This window comes from Podarcis melisellensis, assembly GCF_964234715.1.
Source record: "Podarcis melisellensis genome assembly, chromosome: 15".
In the NCBI taxonomy this organism is placed as follows: Eukaryota; Metazoa; Chordata; class Lepidosauria; order Squamata; family Lacertidae; genus Podarcis; species Podarcis melisellensis.
This window is the reverse complement of record NC_138532.1, coordinates 8,979,167-9,001,908: the sequence shown is the minus strand read 5'-3', so window position 1 is coordinate 9,001,908 and position 22,742 is coordinate 8,979,167. Positions and strand designations below refer to the sequence as shown.

At 42.6% G+C, this 22,742-nt stretch overlaps 1 protein-coding gene and 1 long non-coding RNA gene across 2 annotated transcripts in view; both read right to left on the bottom strand.

The window, feature by feature from the left end:
- LOC309358302 overlaps positions 1-22,742 on the bottom strand; it is a 281,197-nt gene that overhangs the window by 246,180 nt on the left and 12,275 nt on the right. The window lies entirely within an intron of this gene.
- The window catches only part of KCNU1 (potassium calcium-activated channel subfamily U member 1), a 90,323-nt gene that overhangs the window by 64,902 nt on the left and 2,679 nt on the right, over positions 1-22,742 (bottom strand). The window contains exons 3-14 of the mRNA XM_081890864.1: positions 21,313-21,374; positions 17,463-17,553; positions 13,158-13,269; positions 12,038-12,113; positions 10,411-10,486; positions 10,128-10,298; positions 8,622-8,713; positions 5,497-5,607; positions 4,124-4,229; positions 2,492-2,574; positions 1,219-1,288; positions 686-838 (exon numbers count right to left, since the gene is read on the bottom strand). Of these exons, the coding sequence (XP_081746990.1) occupies positions 686-838; positions 1,219-1,288; positions 2,492-2,574; positions 4,124-4,229; positions 5,497-5,607; positions 8,622-8,713; positions 10,128-10,298; positions 10,411-10,486; positions 12,038-12,113; positions 13,158-13,269; positions 17,463-17,553; positions 21,313-21,374 (1,203 nt within the window). The remainder of the gene's footprint in view (positions 1-685; positions 839-1,218; positions 1,289-2,491; positions 2,575-4,123; positions 4,230-5,496; positions 5,608-8,621; positions 8,714-10,127; positions 10,299-10,410; positions 10,487-12,037; positions 12,114-13,157; positions 13,270-17,462; positions 17,554-21,312; positions 21,375-22,742) is intronic.

Below are 22,742 nucleotides of genomic sequence, written 5' to 3'. Positions count from 1 at the left end.
AGTCTACGGACAGCAAAAAAGCTGTGTGTGTGTGTATAGTGATACAGAGATAAAAGGGGGAAAGTGAGGGGGGACAGCAAAGACGTGAGATGTGTGTGTGTGTGTGTGTGTGCGCATGCGCACATGTGTGTGCAATGTAATATACTGCCATGCATTATTATATAAACTGGGAGTTGCATTCTGATCTACAGTGGTACCTCGAGTGACATACGCTTCAGGTTACAGACTCCGCTAACCCAAAAATAGTACCTCGGGTTAAGAACTTTGCTTCAGGATGAGAACAGAAATCATGCTCCGGTGGCATGGCAGCAGCGGGAGGCCCCCTTAGCTAAAGTGGTGCTTCAGATTAAGAACAGTTTTAGGTTAAGAACGGACCTCCGGAATGAATTAAGTACTTAACCCGAGGTACCACTGTGCAAGTAAGTTTAGGAGTGTCAGGTAAGGAGAGTCCACTGCAAAAAGCAGACCAAACAAATTCCTTCTGCATCCCTAGCTGCTATCCAAGTATCTAGAGGGCTGCAGGTTCTATGGAGAATCACCCTAGCCCATGGTGATGTCCAAACCTGTAAAATATATATCTGTTATTTATTTAACTGTAAACAGTGGAACAGCTGTACTGATAAATCTGCAGTAAGGAATGCTCTGGTTAACTCAACACCCATTAAAGAATTGGAAAATGAATTACCTTGGAGTCTTCCCTAATGAACAGACTGGTCAACAGTGTAGTCAAGCCGGGCACCACACAACTCTGTGCTATTAACGCAAGTTTGAGCTCAGCAAAGCAGATTATACTATCCCCTCTCCTCCAGTCCCAGTTGGGGATCTTTGGAAGGTAGACCTGTTTCAGGTGAAAAAGGGGGGAAATGTGGAAGGATGAAAAACAGCAGAATATTAAGTTTCCAATTAAAACAGACAAGCAGGAGGACTATGTGGCCACTAAGGAAGTGACATCCACCCTGGAAGGCTGTCAAGAAAGGAATGTGGCTCTCAGGCCGGAAACATTTTCCCACCACTGGTTTCTAACCACATAGTTTTACATTCATCTGCAGCATGTTGTTGGTGTCTGAGTCACTAAGGCATCACATGACACTTTGGAACAACCTCACTTCAACTTGGGATGGTGACTGAGACATTCCAAGAATATCTCTGAGTTACCACACTTAGGATTTGGGATTTGTCTGAAGCTGATATACACCACAGATAAATAGACAGCCCAACCTTGTTAGACGACTGGATGATCTGTATTATGATTTTGGTGTTTGGAAAGTGATTCTTGATGGACAGTACCCTGCATGAAAAAGATAATAGTTGTAGTTCCAGAACCATGAATCCCACCCACCCACAGAATCAGAAGAAATGAATCATGTTCACTAACACATTCTACTCTGAATGTTCTGCTTCTGAGATCCATGCTGAAGGTATTTTTATATTTTTTTTAAAAAAATCATAAGCCAATGTGAAAACTAAACTTATCATTGGAAAAATTAAAAATTGAGAGAAATTAGGATTGATAGACTTCTCCATGCTTAATCTTGATACAGTATGTATTATACAGATGACTGAGACCCAGTTTTCACTAATGTATTAAGCCTAAATCTCATTTCAGCCACTCCAAATTGCAGGTAGTGACTTACATAAAGGAATAGCCCTCCATTAAAAATATTCTTCTCAGAGAGTAAGGTTTTAGCAAATAAAATTGGTAGATCAAGAAGATAGCTATGTTCAGAGTTTTCCTTACAAATAAATAGATAGATGCATTCACAAATGTGTAATTCTCCACAAGCAATCTAATGTGATTCACTCCACACACAGGTGTACTAGAAGTAGGCCTGTATCTGCTCTACATAAAAACATGAAAAAGGAATCTGAAAAGCAGAGTTTAGCTCTAGAAAAACCTACATATCACCTGGTCAGTAGAACTATTGTTCCTATTCAAAAAAATGAAAGAATAAGCAACCTGCAAGACAATTTTTAAAGATGGTTTGGGTTTATGGTTTCAAAGCTTTACTAATGGAACTTGTTCCAAAACAGACACAAAACAATCAATGTTACATCCAGAAAGTTGTATAAAATCACGTTTGTCTAAGTATAGGTTCAGCTTCTTACAAATATAAAATAACTATGATCAGAGTTAAAAACAAAGCTCTGTCTTTCTTGTCGCCTGCATTCCAGCCTAAGGCGATGTTCACCTGAAGAGAAATCATTATCCCATCCTTTGTCCTCTGTGGCTTTCAGAAAAAGAACAACTCTTCTTAAAATGGCTATTTGCAACTGAATAAGTTTTTCATGTGATCTAAAATTAAACACCACATGAGAGAGCAGAGCAGAGATACTTTAACAGTTAAACACTAACCCATCAGAGAGCTTTTCTTTAACTCCTATGGCAATTCCCATACCTCTTTAGCAATACGTAGAGAATCATTTTCTATTTCAATGCACAATTAAACTATTATACTTAACACTATCCCCCCCAGCAACCCCCCCATCTTACCTCATGATGTTAGTAGTATCCTCGATATAGGGGTTGGCAGAACATGTGTCAGCCAAGATGAGACATGCTTCGGCTTTCCCCATCTATTTCCCAACAAGAGAAGAGAGGGGAGGCTAGAAGTAAGCTGGCAGCCTAATCTTATTCTTATTTACTCTAAAGTAAAACTGTGTTCAGCTGGGCTTAGTCCATCCATACATCTGAACAGACTGCAGCTTCACCTTTGTACAAGCACTGCTGTTAATAAAAGTCTGGCTCTAATCTGAGCTGAGCATGACTCGCAATTAGGAGTTGCCCTCTGCCCTTATCAACCCTCCCACTATCAAAAATTCTTCTTGCTTCCCCTAAGAAAAGGGATTGGGGGAAATGTCATTGCCTCCAATTTGATACTCCATTCACAGGCAGCAGCAAATTGGAAAAAGTACATTTTGGTGGTTTTCTTTTCTTTTTCAGGGGAGGACAAAAATATTGAAATTATTTCTCAGGAGTGAAGCCTGAGGTCTTCTCTGCTTTTCTAAATTTCCTCCTTGATTTTAAGCTTCACTGCTACATCAGAGCTCCCCTCAGTAACCTCAGGCTGACAACCCCTACAACCTAATGGGAGGGTGTGGTAGCACTTGGTGTGTGTGTGTGTGTGTGTGTGTGTGTGGATGTTTGCTTCCTGACCCTCCCTCCATCAGTTCACATAATCCAAATTCAGCTCAATTGTGCAATACATTAAAGAAACAAACACTCATATAAAGAGAATGGTAAGTTGCAAGGGCAAATATCTGTAGTGGGCAATTGTGAATGTTTCCCAACAGAATAGGGTAGGAATGGGGAATGTGTGGCATTCTGGAGGTTGCTGGAATCCAACTTCCATTCTTGTTGGTCACCGGCCTACGAACTGAGGCTGATGGGAGTTTGAGTGCAACAACATCTGGTGGGCCAAAGATTCCTCATCCTTGGACTAGAAGAAGCTGCCAAATAATGGATGAAACCATTGACCCACAATCTAAGTATCTACACTGAATCAGCAGCCACTGCCGCTACAATATAGTTATAATAACTATGTACTGTACTGTATATATTGCCCCTTAGGAACAAATCACATGCTTTGGTTTAGTTTCAGTTTCCATTCTGGCTGTTAACAGTTGTTGTTTTTTATGCCCAGGCAGGAAAAGTTATTCCATGGTTCTAATAAAGTTTTCAACCCTTCGTTACTGGATGTTCGTATAATTACTACTCAAGCTTTGCAGGATAAATATTGGGGGGAAGTTCTGCTCATTCTGCATTCCTTTTCAACTCTGCCCCAGACTCACAGGGACTTGGGATCAACTCAAAATGGAGTGTTACTTTCCTAGTGCAGGAAGATTATTTCCAACTCAAACTCAGTAAACACCTGCAAATTACAAGCAGGGCTGTCGCTCAGTAGTATAGAATCAGCTTGGCACATAGAAGGTCCCACACTCATCTCTGGCATTTCAAAGTTAAGATTGGGAACCTCAACCGCTGCAGTATGGACAATGCTGAACTAGATGAGCAATTGTCTGACTTGGTATAATGCAGCTTCCTATATTTCTATCATTCCTTTGGTTCTGCGAAAGAGAATTCACAGCTAAGGCTTCGTTTGTGAAGAAGAGGAGGAAGTCCTACCTGAACTCTCTGCAGATCTTCAGTCTTCATCACAGAACCTTGGAAGAAAGTGGAATATGCAGCATAACATCTGAATATAGTTTCCAGTTCCAGACCTGGATCATTTCTAGATAGGAGAAATGTATGCAGAGAGAATGAAGGTGTCCATCAATTCCTGAGAATGAATATGTATATATAGGCCTGTGATTCTGTGTCCATGCTTAGAATTTACTAGTGAACTGGTTAAACCAATTCATTTGTGAAGGTGATGGTCTTGGCTGGCCTCATCAGCATCTTAAAGAGATGTCTTACCAAAGTGACAACTGATTATGCTTTCAGGAGGGAAGCGTTCCCCGCCACCCCCACTTGGCTGGATGCCAGGTCATCTGATGAAGGAAGACAATAGGACAGAGGAATTTGTTTTTGGTGTTTGAGTTTTGACTAGGTTGGAAGCTAGTGAGAAAGTCTTGACTTTCTAGGCTGTGCTGAATCCAAGTGTATGCCTGGGGGGCTAGGAACCAAATGGGGAGGCAAGGTCTGTTGGAATGTTAATGCTGTGAGACCTTCTATCCTATGCTCAGGTTGTACACGTGTATAAATAAAACCGTAAACGCTACAAACATCATAGTCTCAGTTGACCTTCATCCCAAGGAAACTGAACCCTGGGTAAGCACTGGGGCACCCCTGGAGTCTCTCACCACTCAGATACTGGGGTATGTGCAACAATATATGATTGCTTTTTCAGTACAATTCTAAACATCTGCAGTAACAACCTTGGAAGAAAGTGTGTGTGTGTGTAGCTGGAGCAACAAGAGTGAAGCAAGTACTAAATCAAGTAATCATTTTGCCCATCCTGAAAAGTTCAAACCCATCATTCCCTTTCAGCAAGGCAAGGTCCCATTGAAAATTAACCAAGAGTATTTTGTTTGTATTTCTCAAGTACTTCCAACCCTACCTCCTTCTGTCAGTCACCCAGAAAAGGGATCCTTGCTAAAATAAATGGAGGGGGTGTCCCCCTATGGTTGGGCCTTTGACCTGTGGCACAACAGCTATGGATGTTACTCAGGTACCAGCTCAGATACTTTATGCATCCATAGGTAAGAGGAGTGGTTTTGGCAGTTCCTGTGTTACTTGCTCAATAAAGTAGTAAGAGATAGGCTTTCTCCCTGCAATTTCATTGTGACAGTCAGCCACACTTGCTGAGTGCTTTGCTTGTACCCTAAACATTTGGTGCAGCACTAAAGAAGGTTAGCATTATACGTTCATACAATGCAAGGTACTTAAGAATGGTAGTTGTGTTGCTAGTAGATGCAAGAATTAATGCAATTTCCACTCCAGGAATCTGGATGGTATTGTATTCCCCCCCCCCATTGAAATCAATGTGATATACTTACTCTCCCAAAAAGACAATCTCAGTGGCAACCTGCCCAGAGCCTGGGGCTAAAAAGTCCCTTAGGAAAGTAGTTACGCTGTGCAGAGTGATATAACCACAGACCACAATATATCTGCAGGAAGAAGAAATGTCCACAGATCATTTACTTGTCTGGAAAATGTAGCACAACACTACAAATTAGGAAACTGCAGACCAACGTAGCTGCCACCAAGACAATCCAAATCTATATTGAAGTCTGCTTAGAAGCTTTTGTTAATTAAGCAGTATATAATTCTTAAGAAAATAATAATACAATAAATATTGCAAATTGAGATGTATGCATGTTCACACACAAATATACCCCACTGAATAAATGAGTCTTACTCCCAAGTAGGCATACAGAAGCTCCTTGTCTAAATTTGATTGATTTTGCTATTTATCTATTTTAAAAGTAATTGTGTTTTATCAACCAATATCTAAGGTAAAGGTAAAGGGTAAAGGGACCCCTAACCATTAGGTCCAGTCGTGACCAACTCTGGGGTTGCGGCGCTCATCTCGCTATATTGGCCAAGGAAACTGGCATACAGCTTTCGGGTCATGTGGCCAGCATGACTAAACCGTTTCTGGCGAACTAGAGCAGCGCACAGAAACGCCGTATATCTTCCCGCCGGAGCAGTACCTATTTATCTACTTGCACTTTGACATGCTTTCGAACTTCTAGGTTGGCAGGAGCAGGGACCGAGCAACGGGAACTCACCCCATCACGGGGATTCAAACCGCCGACCTTTTAATCAGCAAGTCCTAGGCTCTGTGGTTTAACCCACAGTGCCACCCACGTCCCTTATATCTAAGGTACTTTTTATTTAATGAAGGGACAAAAGTAGGTTGAAATCTAAAATTCTGTACTTCACATTACTCCATCCCCAAACTTCTGCATGTAGTGCTGTCAAGCTGGGACTCAACTATGCTTCAGTGCTTTGCGATTTATATGCTGCACCAGAGCATAGAAAACATTATTTGAAAGCAAGATTCTACTGCCCTAATCTACATTCATTGTTCAAATAGCAGGGGTAAAAAGATTTCACTTGCTTCATTCCTTTAGTGTTCTGTTGGTTTGATCCACCCTGTTTTGCATTCCTCATGAATCCCACTCTATTTCTGCTTGCTGTGATATTTACTCAGATTTTGATTTTTCAAAAAGTGCACTTGCAGATTGGTAAAACACTACACAAAAATAATCTTGATGAATTTATATGTTTTCATTCATATAATGTATGGCTTTTTATTCATATGATGTTGCTTCTAATTATATAATCATTATATCACATATTTTAGAGAGCAATCCTATAGTCCTTGGAAAGATGTCACAGAACCCAAGAAAAACTGCAGATTTGTCAATGTGCCCTGCAGAGAAGGAGGTCTATCCTTGCAGACTACTCCATCATGGGTGTGAAAACCTCCTCCACATTTGTCAATCCATGCAGGGGCAGAGGAAGGGGGGCGGTGGGGGTGGGTTGCCTCAGGTGTCACCACTGAGGGAGGTGACAAAATGCCAGGTGACACTCACCACGGGGCCTGCAGCACGCCCGAGCCACGCATCTCTCCTGAGAGTGACGTGGTGGCTTGGGCGCCCGCAGGCTTCGTGCTGCCCAAACGGTCTGCCCACCGCCTCCCCCTCAGCTGTAGGGCGGCTGAGTGGGAGGAGGCAGCCAGACTCCTCAGAGCCCCTGCGGAGTGTCCTGACCAGCTAGCCCCATCCCACGGGCAGCTGGCCCCGCCCCTGGGTGCAGGGCATGCACGCCACCCCAGACGCCCGATCGGCTTGCTTTGCTGCTGAATCCACTGTCAGTTCCAAGGATGATAATTTCGTTCCAGGGTGGATTGGGAAAGGCTATAGAACCACTGGATCCACAGCTCTCCCACTCTCCTGACATGGTTCCATCACGTGGGAAATACAGCAGCCCTGGAATTGGCATACTGATTTCCTTTCTGTCTGGGAGCAATGGGAGGAAAAAATGGTGGGGAGAGGCTCTAAAAGATGAAAATATAGAAAAATGCACACACACACAAACACACTTTTGCTTCTGCCCCATTGGTTTGAGCTCAGCAGGGCTTTGGATTTCACCATTCATGTCCCTAGGATTGTATCCCAGCAGTGCAGCTCAAAAGCATGCCTCTTCCTAGCAACATTTTGTTTATACATCTCTATTTTGCCTCAATTTGACTTTCTTTATTTATTTATAAAATCTCTTTAAAATTCAAAAAACAAAAACAAACCACGTGTGGCTAGGAAAGAGCATTGGGAAGGCAAAACAATGCTCACGGGAAACCTAAAATTCTCTAAGGAAGAGATGGATGGGCCGGAGGGAGAGAACAACTAAACTTAAATGTGGACTAAGTTCTTTTGGAATACAAGTTGTTTTATTGCACTCTTACATTTCAGATAATAAATGTATAATAAAACTATACAAAGGAAAAGATTGTGTTTTCCCCCCCTCCATTTACAACTGACACCCATGCTGCATGGAAGAAAGGCAGAGCAGGATACTTAAAAAGAAGACAAAAGTGTGCAAAGACATCCCACTGTCTATGTGCCCTAAATTGCTATTCTTTTAGCATCTACCCTTCACCAGCAGGTTCCAGAGTGAATTATAACCATTTAACATTCAATATTAAAACATCTAGAGCAGGTTACAGTCACAGGAAGAGGGTAGGTCCTGAAGACACCTATGTCACGTGTGAAAGTCCAGGGAAATGAGATGTGCCTTCAGCATATGTACAGTATAAAGAGGGTACCAGACACAACCTCTGTGGGGAGGGAATTCCACAACCTAGGAGCTGCCACAGAAAATGCTCAATCCGTGGCCACAACTCCCCAAACTTATGAGGGTGGTGGAACAACCTAGAAGCACCCACAGAGAAGGAGGAGTTCTTTCAGATATTAGGGGTCTGAGTCATTTAGGGCTTTATAATTAAGGGGAGTACCAGGAATTGGGCTCAGAAATGAACTGGCAACCAATACTCACCATCTCTTACTCAACAGCAGCCAGTATGATCAAGCGATACCAATTACAAAAAAACTTTCACATTCCGAGCTGTTGTTGTTGTTTTAGTAATTAAAATAAAGGAGAACTTGAATTTACTCACTTTCTGCCTTTCACAGCCACGTAGGAACCCTTGTGTAGTTTAGTGCTTCCAACAATGTCTACCATTTCAGGCACCAAATTTGCAAAAAGCATCTAGGACAATGGAAATATACAAGCTCAGTTAAATGAAATGCCGGGATGAAAATTCTTAAGTAAATAAATAGGAAACCCAAGGACATTTGAGGAAGAAAAAATAAATGTTAGCACTGAGGCTATTATTCACCATACATTTAGAAGTCTCGGGAAGAGCTGCAGCTTGGTGGTAAAACATCTGCTTTGTATGCAGGAAGCTCTGGGTTCAACCTCCAGGTATCACGGACTGGCTGGATGCTGAGAAGTGGTGGAAAGCACCAGCTGGGGGATCCCCAAGGGAAGAAGGCTCAGAGCCAGGGGATTGGTGGTAGGACGATGATGTGTGCTCAGAGGGAGAAGAAGGAGCAGATTAGGAGGTGGAAGCGTCAGAAGTAGAAGTGGTAACAGGATTTAGTGAGGAGGAAGAGACTTTGGCAGAGAGCAGTTCAAACTCCAAGGCTGAAGCAGAGACTGGAGAGAAGGCCTGCCAAGAGGCAGCATTGAGATAGGCTGTGGAAGAAACCAGGGAATTTCCCCTCCTGCTGCGACCAGCTCTCCTCCCCCTTGGTCTCCTAGAACATGCAGAGAAATGAAAAGAGCAGAGCAGAGATTGGTTGTGTATAGATGGAGTTTGCAACTGCTTGGAAAAGACCCTGGAGAGGAGGAGCCTTAGGGCAGGCTCCCTCAACCTCAGCCCTCCAGATGTTTTGAGACTACAAGTCCCATCATCCCTAACCACTGGTCCTGTTAGCTAGGGATCATGGGAGTTGTAGGCCAAAAACATCTGGAGGACCGAGGTTGAGGAAGCCTGCCTTAGAGAGTGGTGGGAAGGTGGGGAGCTTCAGTCCTCACAGCTACCTCGTTGGAGTAAGGCCTATTGGGAAGAGTTCCTGGAATCACTGTTCTGGTTTCTTTGAAATTAAAGGCACAGACACTGTTTCAACCTATGCTTGACTCTGACTCCTGGCACCAGGTAGGGTGGGAAGAGACTCCTGGCTGAAACTCTGGAGGGTCACTGCCAGTCAGTGAAGACAATGCTGAGTTGGTTTGATTCAAAAGAAGACTGCCTCCTGCACTTCCTAGTACACGTAAGATGTCATTGACCTGACACACTTAATGAACTGAAATTTCTCAGACAGAAATTCTGACCAAGGTTTTGAGGAAATGGTGGGAGGGAACTCTCCTCTTGAACTCTTTGAGAATCTCAGTCCTCCCCTTGAGATTATTCAGCAATGTGGCCTCCTCCATCATGTCATCTGTCAGTTTGGCAATTGAGTTACTATAGTGGTTTATGCACTTGGGAATTGCTACTTAAAGGTGCCAATGAAAAAAGGCTGTTCTGTAATGCATCAAATTAGGTAGAACTAAAGACCTCAGATACAGGATTCTGAAGAAGACTGTAGAGCAGATCTGAAAGGGCTAATAAATTTCTTACCAAGCCAGCAATGATGAAAATAATGATGAATGAACGCCCTAAGGAGGTTTTTACCACCACATCGCCATATCCAACTGTAGACATGGTTACCATGATCATGTATAAGCAATCAAAGTAAGTCAGGCTTTGGGAATTTTTAGTATATGCCCAGGGATCACCAGAATTTTCGATCTGTGCAAAAAACAAGAAAATGAATAAATTAATTGAAATAGAAGGAAAAATATTGTGTAAAAAAAGCATTTCACCTGAAAGCCTGAGCCATTGCAGCCATTGTTTTACATACCCAATGAAGAAATCCTGCAGCTGTGAGACAAGTGCTGACAGAGACAGCTAGGAGTTTGGACAGCTTGACTGCAGTGCTAAAGTGGCAAGAGAAGACATGACCTGAGTGCCAAAGTGCCAAAGTCATCTCTACTTATTCTTCCTAACATTACTCAGATGGGTAGAATCCCACTTGGGCACCGTACCGCTATCATAAGTAATTCAATTGGAGATAAATATAGATCCATTCATGAATTATCCTTTACATTCTGCTATTTGGCCTGTGGTTCACCCAAAGTGACTAACCACCAATAACCACAACACACTGTATGTATGAATTTTCCCCAAACATACCATTTTTCTCTTTATCTTAATTTCTCTCCAGATTTCAGAGTTCCAGGTTTTCTGCTATTGCATCCGAAATGGCACTAATGCATTAGATTTATTTTTTTACTGCTCTGTTTCAATTTTCATATGTTGTACAGAGCACATTTTGCCATAGCTTTCAGTTCCTGCAGTTCATTTTTTATCTCCCCATCCACTGCTTTTTAACCAACCTGCAGTTGTGTTTTGAAGAAAAACTATGAAAAGCAATTAATACAACTGTGTGTGCTCTTTAATCAAGACACTTCTTGTGTGTGGTGTTTTACCAACACACAGTAGGACTCCTAAAGGATATGCAGGACATGTAACAAATGTTGCAGTGCAAGAGTATGCAGGGTTCTAGCAAGCCAGCCATACCCACTTCCAGGATCTACCATTCCATCCTTACCCCAGGTTATGCATCCATTCCCCAGTCAGCTAGGATTCTGTGATCACTGAGCATGTTCAATCCTCAATGGGCCGTTTAGGGTTCCCCCCTAAAGTTGTTGTTGTTTCCCAAATCATAAAACTTTCCCTGACCCTCTGATGCATGGATGGTGCCCTTTTGACTACATAAGAAACCACACTCAGTTAGAAAGCCAGTATAGTGATTAGAGTGTTGGGATAAAGCCTGAGAGACCAGGGGTCAAATCCCCACTCATCCAGAAAATTTGCTGGCTGATCTTGGACCAGTCTCAGGCTTGTGCCAGTCCCAGGAATCATCCATGCTCATCCTCAACATGCTGCTTTTAATCTAAATTGATTCTAGATTCTTGCTGTCCAGGTGAACCAAGAAGGAAATGGGGATTGTGATATTGGCATACACCTATGTGCAATGCCATTGGGCACATGTGTGTTTAAACACACACCTGTAGCCAGGGCAAACTGCAGTGTAATGCAGAATTCACCTGCAATAAGCTTTGAGCTTTTATTTTTGGAATGAGACCAGTTTCCCAAGAAGCAATTTTGAGGGGCAAAATACACATTAGATCTGGACTGTGTGCGGACTACATAGAAAGTAGTCTCCATTGATATTGAGAATAAAATGTTGTGCGGATACAGCCTCAGATATCGAGTTCTCTATACAGGATTCATGGTGATGTCAGGAGGACATTCCACAAGCAGTCTGGAATTTAATTGGATACACAGAACTCCGAGGTTGAAACACTCTAAGTGGCCCCTGACTGCTGGAGAAGTTAGAATCATAGAATTGTAGAATTGTAGAGATGGAAGGGACACCAAGGGCCAACTAGCCCAACCCCCTACATTATGTGAGTCTGACTTACGCAGTCGTCGTAATCTGGAGAAACTGTAAAATTTTGGGAAGTTCCATCAGTCTGAGTGCTCGCAAGAAACGTAAGCCTACAGGAAAGGATGCAGAATGAGGCTTTGTGAGTGGGGGTGGGTGGGTGTCCGTGTATTGGTGAGCATTTGTGCATAACCCCTGTTATTATCTGGTCTGCTACGCTTAGGTTGAAAGCCTAAGCTTCCTTACCTAGGTGTAAGTCCCACTGAACTCAGTGAGGTGGACTACTAGAGTATAGCAATGGTTCCTGGTGGAAACAGGGTTTTGAGGAGAAGAGTTGGTAGTATTTGATGGTCACCATGCATGTACTGAGTATTTGGTAGTATTTCATGGCTAATTACAGTGTCATTTAGCAGTATGTGCATCGGTTCCTTTTGTATCCTGAAATACAAGGTCACTTGGGCCGATTTTCAGAAAGTTCACATATTTCTGTGTTGGGCTGCACTATTAAAAAGGCATCCAAAGTTGGAGCAGGGAAAGCCTAATCTTTTGAGTAACTCGGGGCTTCAGTTGTCCCTCACACAGGGGTGTTCCAAGGTGGGGGCGGGGTGTGTCTGCTCCGGGTGCCATTCCAAAGGGGGGTGTCACCCTGGGGTGACAAAATGCCACGCACCCCCCCGAATGTGCACCACACCCCACAGGTGGCATGCCACGCCCCCTGGGATGCATGCCACACACCCTGGGAGGTGCGCTGCTCTGGGTACCGGAGCAGGTTGCTTCACCTCTGCCCTCAAATCCTGTGGGTTTTTCCTATTGAAAAACAAACCAAACAGACTGAGGAAATGCTCAGAGCTTGACAGGGAAGGGGGGTTCTTTAAGTTTGATGGGCAGATCTAACTTTTAACCACAACAATTATGTTCTCAGAGCACTCCAGTTACAGCAATTTGTGGAAAGGAGAAGTCTACCATATCCCTCATGGGGGCAGAAGCTTGCTCCAGTCAGCCATCCTTGAGGTAAGAGGGTCCTTGGTGTGTGAGTGAGGGAGACTGAGTGGTATTTTCCTCAGTCTTTCTTGGGAAAGAAAGTCTTTCTACCTCAGTCTTTCTTGGGAATTTATGCTGTTTTCTATGCAAGTTAATGGAAATATTGGTGTACTCACCAAGCCAGTTTCTTCCTAAATAGAAAGAGATACAGACCGGAGTAATGGTGAAGAAGTCCACAATGGAATTGAGTTCAACCCAGAAGGTCAACTTGTCACTTGCTGCAAAGAACTAGAAAAACTGCACAAAATCAGATGACACAAGGACCATATCTGTCTAGCTGTCTTTCCGCCCACCCACTCATCCAATATCCATCCTCCCAAACTAGCTATGTACACCATTTCAGGGAGGGTGACTGGGTGAAGTTGCTGTTCAATGCCTTCTTCTTGCCTGCTTGCCAGCTGATGATCACCCACCATTTTGCTTCAGATATTAGCCCTTCATATGAAAAGCTAGTACAGAGAAGGTTATTATACTGAATCCTGCATCCTTGACCTATCCTCTACTTTTTGTACAGTGGTACCTCAGGTTAAGAACTTAATTCATTCTCAAGGTCCGTTCTTAACCTGAAACTGTTCTTAACCTGAAGCACCAGTTTAGCTAATGGGGCCTCCTGCTGCCGCTGCGCAATTTCTGTTCTCATTCTGAAGCAAAGTTCTTAACCCGAGGTACTATTTCTGGGTTAGTGGTGTAACCTGAAGCACCTGTAACCTGAAGTGTATGTAACCTAAGGTACCACTGTATATGCTGGAAGCTGCCCAGAGTAGTGGGGGCAACCTAATCAGATGGGCAGTGTCAGAGAGCTGACTGAGGATTACAACTCTGAAGAGGAATGGTGAGAACCTCCCCCTCTTCCTGCTCTTTACCAGGATCCTGAAGCTGCTCAGGAACAGTGGAGCAGTATAGATTTAGAGAATTGGTTTGCAGAGGGACACGGTTCGGAAAACAGCAGCTGGGCAGAGCTGGGTGTGAAACAGTTAGAAGAAGCAGAATAGGAAGAGAGATAACTGACTCCCCTTCTCTAGAGAGTGCCCAGCCTATCTCTCCAAAGGCAAGGAGAGCTCATAAGGTTGCTATGCAGAAGGCTCAATGGTTGCGAGATCAGGTTGCAAGAAGGGGAAGTGACAGTGACTTGGGAGGAGGAAAAGTTAATTGGGAGCACCTTAGCTCTGAGAATGGCTGCTGTGTTCTTTTGCTGTGATCATTAAACACTCTTAAACTGGTAAGGGTCTCTAAATGCTTTGTTCTGCTGCTGCTTGTCTAAAGGGGGGAGGAAGCCATTCTCCGAAGCCTGACAGGTAGGGTACAAATAATAAAATTATGGTGATGATTAGTATTTCCAACTAGGAATGGGGGAGAAATTGAATCCATTTTCATTTTTCCACCATTTTTTATTTATTTCCATAAAGATTTTTCCTGATTCAACAAAGGGGCAGAGGGAAAGAGAGAGAAGAAAGAAAAAGAAAGAAAGGAAGGAAGGAAGGAAGGAAGGAAGGAAGGAAGGAAGGAAGGAAGGAAGGAAGGAAGGAAGGAAGGAAGGAAGGAAAAAAAGGTTTCCAATTCTCCCCTTGTTATTTATATAAAAAAGAATTATTCCAATAGATTTTTATTGCTTATAGCTAATGGCCATCACAATACAATATAAGCACAAATCACACAGCTTCAGAACGAAAGACAAATCTACAATGTCCAGATTTTTTTTTTTAAAAAAAACATTCCTTCTGATCAGCATCCTTAGGGTTTGACACTTGCACTATCCATAAAGGTTGCCCTTTCTTGCTGCTTGAGCAAAAAGTGCCACCCTATAACTGACACATTTATCAACATCTGCCACCAGCCATTTAATCTAAAAAACATCTGGTTGACCTAAGGTGGTCTGAAAGGGGGAGATAAATTTGGGGAAAGAAAAGAAAAAGGGTTTCTGATTCTCCCCCTGTGAGTTATATAAAAAGAATTATTCAAAGCATTTGCCCCACAATTAACATCAAGCTATTCTACTTTCTACAAACTAGTATTATCTCAATCTCCCAGCCCAAATACTGTGTATTCATTTTCTTTTTCACACAAAAAGTCCAGAAGTGGTTCCTCATCTATGGAAAGCTAATTGGAAATTTACGGCATATTTTACATTAAGGGAGAAACTCTAAAAGATGCTATATTGATTGCATTTAACCCCCTGTAAGCTTTCCAAAATGTACAAAATGTTCCAAATACATGCTGGAGATGTGGAGAACAAGGTGGAACTCTCCTCCACATGTGGTGGGTGTGTAAAAAGATTAAGACCTTTTGGAATGATATATATAGAGAGAGCTCAAAACAATGTTAAATGCATCTTTTCTGAAGAAACCAGAATCATTTTTATTGGACATTCCAGGTCCAGACATTGTTAGGAAGATAAAAAAAGTCTTTCTGTGTGCCACCACTGCCGCAAGGATACTTATAGCAAAACATTGGAAGAATGACAAAATTCCCACTAAATCTGAAAGCTAGTAGATCTAAATCTAGTAGCTTTCTAAATTAGTAGCTTTAGTAAATCTAAAGCTAGTAGAATATGCTGAATTAGACAGTCTCTCAGAAAAGATCAAAGATAAGTCAAAACAGGAGTTCATTTCAAACTGGGAACCTCTAAGGAGATATTTAAAGGATAACTGTTGCAATCTGAAATTGGTAGCAGCCTTTGAGTAACCTCTGCAAGTAATATAGGTTAAAAGGGAGAAAACAGATTTATATATGTATGAAAATTATTATTTCATGACTAATATATTGAGGCAATAGGTTTATTAGAGTGGAAAAATTGGGAAAGGATGGGAAGTCAAAATATGTACTAAATATAGTGTAAAGGTAAAGGTAAAGGGACCCCTGACAGTTAGGTCCAGTCGTGGAAGACTCTGGGGTTGCGGCGCTCATCTCGCTTTACTGGCAGAGAGAGCTGGCGTACAACTTCTGGGTCATGTGGCCAGCATGACTGAGCTGCTTCTGGCGAACCAGAGCAGTGCACGGAAACACCGTTTACCTTCCCGCTGGAGTGGTACCTATTTATCTACTTGCACTTTGACGTGCTTTCAAACTGTCCATTCTTTTGTTGGATTTTCGTTTTGACAAAACTGACATATGCAAAATAAGGAAGATATGTCTTTGATAGGGGACGCGGGTGGCGCTGCAGGTTAAACCACAGAGCCTAGGACTTGCCGATCTGAAGGTCAGTGGTTCAAATCCCCGTGATGGGGTGAGCTCCCGTTGCTCGGTCCCTGTTCTTCCAACCTAGCAGTACCCTGGGTATGGCACTCCAAACTGTAACTTTATGTTGCAGGTTCAGTTTGTTATTTCAGTTAGTGATGTGTGAGGTTAATTGTGGCTTACATTGGGGATTGGCTCAGATATAAGCTGGACTACTTTCCCACAGGAACGCGGGTGGCACTGTGGGTTAAACCACTGATCCTAGGGCTTGCTGATCAGAAGGTCGGCGGTTTGAATCCCCGCGACGGGGTGAGCTCCCGTTGCTTGGTCCCTGTTCTTCCAACCTAGCAGTTCGAAAGCACGTCAAAGTGCAAGTAGCTATATAGGTACCGCTCTGGCGGGAAGGTAAACGGCATTTCCGTGCGCTGCTCTGGTTCGCCAGAAGTGGCTTAGTCATGCTGGCCACATGACCTGGAAGCTGTATGCTGGCTTCCTCGGCCAATAAAGCGAGATGAGCGCCGCAACCCCAGAGTTGGCCATGACTGGACCTAATGGTCAGGGGTCCCTTTACCTTTACCTTTATGTCTTTGATGTACAGATGCAAGTTTGAACAATAAAGCATATATATAAATATGTGTGTGTGTGTGTGTGTGTGTGTATGAAGCCAAAGGGGGTTCCCAATTATACAGAGGCTGGCTTCATTTGCACAGGTTCTTTCACATGAGCTGTGGAAGAACTGGGCTCCTGATCACATTGATGAGGTTCTAGGTCAGCTGTCCCTTTGCAGGGCAGCCTCTGTTATTTCTTTCCTCTGGGTGGGATGAGACTAGCAGCACCTCCTGGTCACTGAGAGGCTGCAGCAGAGGCAGCTTGGGTGGGCGACTGCTGAGGAGGCAGAATACTGGCCTCCAAGGAGCAGGCTGCAGATGTCACTGACACCAGAGTGGAAGAAGCAGAATCTGTTGCCCCTGTGGATCTGACCACCTGAGGCAGTCACTTCACCCTGCTTCATGGGTGGGCCAGCCCTGCTGACAGATGTCTCCCCTCATGCATTTCATGAAGTGACTTTACACCAGCCACCTGGGGAAAAAAAAGTTTAGTACTTCACCTGCTACTGAGAGTGTTGGGGCACTGTTGTGGGAGATACATCTCCTCAGTTTTGCCATATGTTATTCTAACAACTGCACATTCCTTTATGCATGGCCATGACTTTCCCTATTAATTTATAAAAGAAAAATATTTCTTACCCGCAATCCAAAGTAAAAGAGGAAGAATAAATTGAAGAAGAGGTCAACAAAAACTGTCTGGTCTTCAAATGAGAGACAGAACTGTTTAACACTGGAGAAGAGAGGGAAAGTGATTCATTATTGTTTGCAGGCCGATATGAATTCCCATGTCAGTGTGGTTTAATGGTTAGATTCTTGGACTGAGACCAGGGAGACCAGAGTTCTATGTAAATAATAATAATAATAATAATAATAATAATAATTATTATTATTATTATTATTATTATTATTATTATTATTATTATTATTTCTTTATACCCCACCCATCTGGTTGAGCTTCCCCAGCCACTCTGGGCGGCTTCCAACAAAATATTAAAAGGTTAAAATACATAACCCTGAGCTCATTGGATGAAATTTGGGATAGAAATAAATATTGTGGGACGTGGTCTGTTTGCTCTCTTTGGATTTGGATGCCACTTCATATACTATCGCCAAACTCAGCATGAGGGTTCCTGAGGTGAAGAGGTGGTAGTATTTGCCAATGTTTGGATTTAGGGCACCATTTTGAATCAAGATGATGGACTGAAACCTGATTTTAGCATGACTTCACCAGCCTTCTGGCATAGATTCGACCAAATCTCAAGATACTGTCACCACAACCAATGCAAGCATTCCACAGGTGGGGGTGGCAATCTTTGTCAATGATAGGATGCCAGGCACCATTTTGATTCAAGTTGGCAGACCAAAATATGACTTTGGCATGATTTCACCCATTTTTTTGGTCATAGGTTCGTCACCATCTGGAGCCAGAACCAGCACTAACACTTATTCTAGGAGTGAAGCTAGCAAAAAAACATGGAAGACTCCTGTTTCTGGGCAAAGGCCATTCAGTGGGAATCCAGAAACTGAGAAGGGGCACCTCAGAAAGTGCTGTACTCTCCTTCATTGGGAGTTTTTAAACAGAGGCTAGATTGCCACCTGGCAGGGATCCCTTAGCTCTGATTTCTACATTGCAGGGGTTGAAATAGATGACCCTTGATATCACTTTCAATTATAATTCCATGATTCTGTGATATATATTGTAGGGCAATGAAGGGGGAGTGCTGTTTTGCTTTAAGCCAATTCATCTGAAACAGTTAAGTTACTAGGAGACGGGGCAGGTGCCTGAGATAAGCTGAAGTTCCTGGCTCTGTATAAAGAGTAAGAAGCTTTCTGTAATTTAGATTAGGTAAGGAGAGAGGTGGATTTTGGGGGTTCATCACAGGAGGAGCTGGAGTTGTTGTTGTTGCTGTTGTTGCTGCTGCTGCTGCTGCTGCTACTGCACTAATTTTAACCAAAGAGGAGGCCAACATGCCCTAGTTCCTTTTCAAATTAATATAAGCCAGGCTGTTGAATAGGACACCACACAGCAGCCAGTGTAGAATCATGAGCGACTGGAGACATGGGCAATGAATGGTCCTTGTTTTGATAATGGAAGTCTGAGCGGAATGCTATGCTGTAGTTAATCTGGCCCATTTCATGACACTCATCACAACATTGACCTTTTTTTCATGGGAACAATGGAACTATAATATGCTGTATCTAGTCTCTAGGATTTGAGGAAGGGTTAGGGAAATACTCATCTGGAGATGACAGAGATCAAACTAGGGACCTTTTGTTTGCAAAGCATATGCTTGTAAAGCATATTAAGGTGTGACATATGCCTGACTCTCTTCCTTCAACCAGTATAGACTGGTGCAAGATTTGTCATTAAAAGCAAATTTGGGTTTAATGAGATATTCAGAACTGGCAGCAACTGAGGAAAACCACCCTCATGCTGCATCACCATGCTATGTCCCCTCCCAAATATCAACAAGTTGAATTTCACATTCCATTTGGCACCTTTGACAGTTTCCACATTTTGTGTTTTTGACAAGTGCAGAATGACAGAACGAAATTGCCAAAGCCATTTTGATTTGTGCTTTTCAATATGATGTTGCTGTTTCCAACCCAGAAAAAAAAAATGATCCCACTTTTCAAGATGTAGCCTGTACCCTATATCTTTTAGCGGGACCATATGCTTCAGTTGCAAGTATCTAACAGATACAGGAGCTGTTTTCTCACTATTTATTCCCCAGCTGCTCATGTGGGTCCTCAATTTGGAGTATTAGCGACTTTGATAGAATACCTTGCATTTTAAATTTCTGAATAAAGTATAGAATTTAGTATTTTAATCTGAATGTGAAAGCCGAAACATACACACTGTGCAAACATACCACATAGTGCCACTAATGTCTCCTCTATGTTGGTTACCAGTAGTTTCCAAAGATCAATTCAATGTACTGAGGTTGTTGCTTTAATTAAAACCCTACATGGCCTAGAACAAAGAGTATCACTGTCTACTCACATATGAGCTTGTCTGAGCAAGAGTAACCACCAGCTCAGTGGTTAAACACATGTAAGGAGATTGCTGTTGCAATTAGGTTCTGCTTGCAAGTTCCTCATAGGCACCTGATTGGCCAAGTGAGAACAGGATCCTAGACTGGATGAGACTCTTCAGAAGAGCTCTTCTTCTGTTGTTATGCTTTGCATGCAAAAGGCCCAATCCCTGGCATTGGGAAGGGCCATAACTTTGTGGCAGAGCATCTGCTTTGCATAATAATAATAATAATAATAATAATAATAATAATAATAATAATAATAATAATTTATACCCCGCCCTCCCCAGCCAAGACTGGGCTCAGGGTGGCTAACAACCAATAAAAAACAAGTTGAATGAATACAACTTAAAAACAAGATTAAAATACAACATTAAAACATTAAAATGCAGCCTCATCACTGGAGGAGAAAGAAAAAAGAAAGAGGGGGAGGGAATCAAATTGGCTCCAGGCCAAAGGCCAGGCGGAACAACTCTGTCTTACAGGCCCTGCGGAAAGAAATCAGATCCTGCAGGGCCCTGGTCTCATGAGGCAGAGCGTTCCACCAGGCTGGAGCCAGTGTTGAAAAGGCCCTGGCTCTGGCTGAAGCCAATCTAACTTCCTTAGGGCCCGGGACCCCTGGGGTGCTGCTATTTATGGACCTTAAGGTCCTCTGTGGGGCATACCGGGAGAGGCGGTCCCATAGGTACGAGGGTCCTAGGCCATGAAGGGCTTTAAAGGTCAAAACCATGCATGCAGCAGACCCTTGGTTCAGTCCCTGGCATCTCCAGGTAGGACCAGGAGAGATCCAGCCATTGTGGACAAGACTTAGCTAGATGGTCTAATGGTCTGGCTCAGAAACATAGGGAGCTGCCTTGTACCATTTCTGGGCAGGGCTAGCAAAGACTCTTGCCTGAAACACTGGAAAACTGCTGCCAACCATTGTCTGAACTATAGCAATCCAGGTGTGCCAAGGTTCTGACTGGTATAGGGAGCTTCCTATGAGGGCTGAGGTCAGCCTGAATCCTGCTGCAGGTTCCTCTAACATCAGAAATATGACAAATAGTTGGGGGGAGAAGGCATTTTCTGTGTCCCCAAGGGAAGACCACCTGGCTCCATTTTTGATCACCTTTCAACCTTTGCTCACGGCAAAGATAGATATTTGGGGGCATTCTGCCTCCAAATATAATTCTTGTGAGCATTTCTAGGAGTGCTCCTTCCCAATAGTGCTCATTTGATTTTTAATGTGACTGATGGATTACTGAGTGTTTCAATATGAATTTTAACATTGTCTTTTTATTTCTATTTTTCATTTTTTTATTATTATCCTACCCTGTTGCTTGTGTTGTTTGCCATCTTGGTGATTTCAAGAGAAAAGAGGATGCAAATATTTTGAATACCTATATCACTTGTTTTTTTAAAAAAAGCAACAAATTAAAAATACACTTTAGGATAGATTTCTGAATTATAATTACCTTTGACAGTTGATGAAGTAAATGATGAGTGATCCAATGCTAAACAGGAACACCAGTATGACCTAAAACAGTGATAACTGATATGAAAATCCAGCTGATTCTAAATCATGCCATTCAAATATCAGGATGCGAAACCATTTTACTATCTTCTTAAAACAAGGATGGGGACTCTGTAGCCCTTCAGATCCACTTGGTCTCTAACTCCCATTATCCCTGGGTGTTGCCTATGCTAGCTGTGGCTGGTGAAAAATAAGTCCAACAATAACTGGAGGGCACAAATTCCCCATCCTTTCCTTTAAACTTCACAAAAATGTTGGGTGGATGTACACCTTATGGCTTTCATGTGCAGATTACTGGACACTTTATTTTGTGATGATACACCGTCTCTTTCCAAGCATATGTTCACTACACAGTTCGTACTATGCAGGAATGGGAGAAATGGATTAATCTGTATCAAGCACTGTTTGTTTTTATATATATTTTTTCAGCACATGAAATTAAACATGTCCAGGAATGTACACAGATGTCACAACATAAATTATTATTATTTGCAACCATCATCAGATAAAATCTTAGGGTAACATAAATCAACCCTCAATTTTACACAGTGCATTCAATTTTACACAGCGCACATAGAATAATAGAATTGTAGAATTGGAAGGGACCCCAAGAGTCATCTAGTCCAACCCCCTGCAATGCAGGAATCTCAACACATGGTCCCCCATCCAGTTTGAAACCATAGCAGACCCTGCTTAGCTTGGCAAATGTGCTAGCAGTTTCATTGCCACACTTTATATGAATTTGGGATTTGTAACTTCCCCTGGTTCCATTTTTTAAAAACTGTTTCTCTCATTAACTTTGCCCTGCTCTCCACTCTTCCTGAATCTTGGTTTTAAAACTATAATTTCTAAAACTAATTCAGGAATTGTAGCATGTCCAGGTTGCACATGTTTGCATTCATAAAACTCTGGGGAGGGGGAGGTTGATGTGATTGACAGCATGACTGCAATTGAAGTTGGAAGTGGTGCACTAATCACTGACTCTGTCCAGAATATGAGGCATCTACTAGGAGGGAAAAACTGGTGTGAATGCTCTGGTACACTCTGATCTTAAAATGCTATTACTCAGAATACAAGCCAATTCCACTGAAATCAATGGAGCTTACCTCCAAGCAAATGCTATTTAAGATCAGAAGTGGTCGGCTTCAATCCAAAGAACATTTAGCTGGAAGTAAAATCTATGAGGCTTAGGACTGGAATGTAAGTTTGTGATCTTTTGGGAGAGCACAGTCTGTCCATATATTGCAGTACATTGTCGTTATAGGCCTTGAACTCTTGACAACAGAGATTTTGGTGGAGCACGCTGAGCTTAGGGCCTGCATTTGAGCTTCCATATCATGTAATGCTGACCTCAAAGCAGAGGAAGTCAAA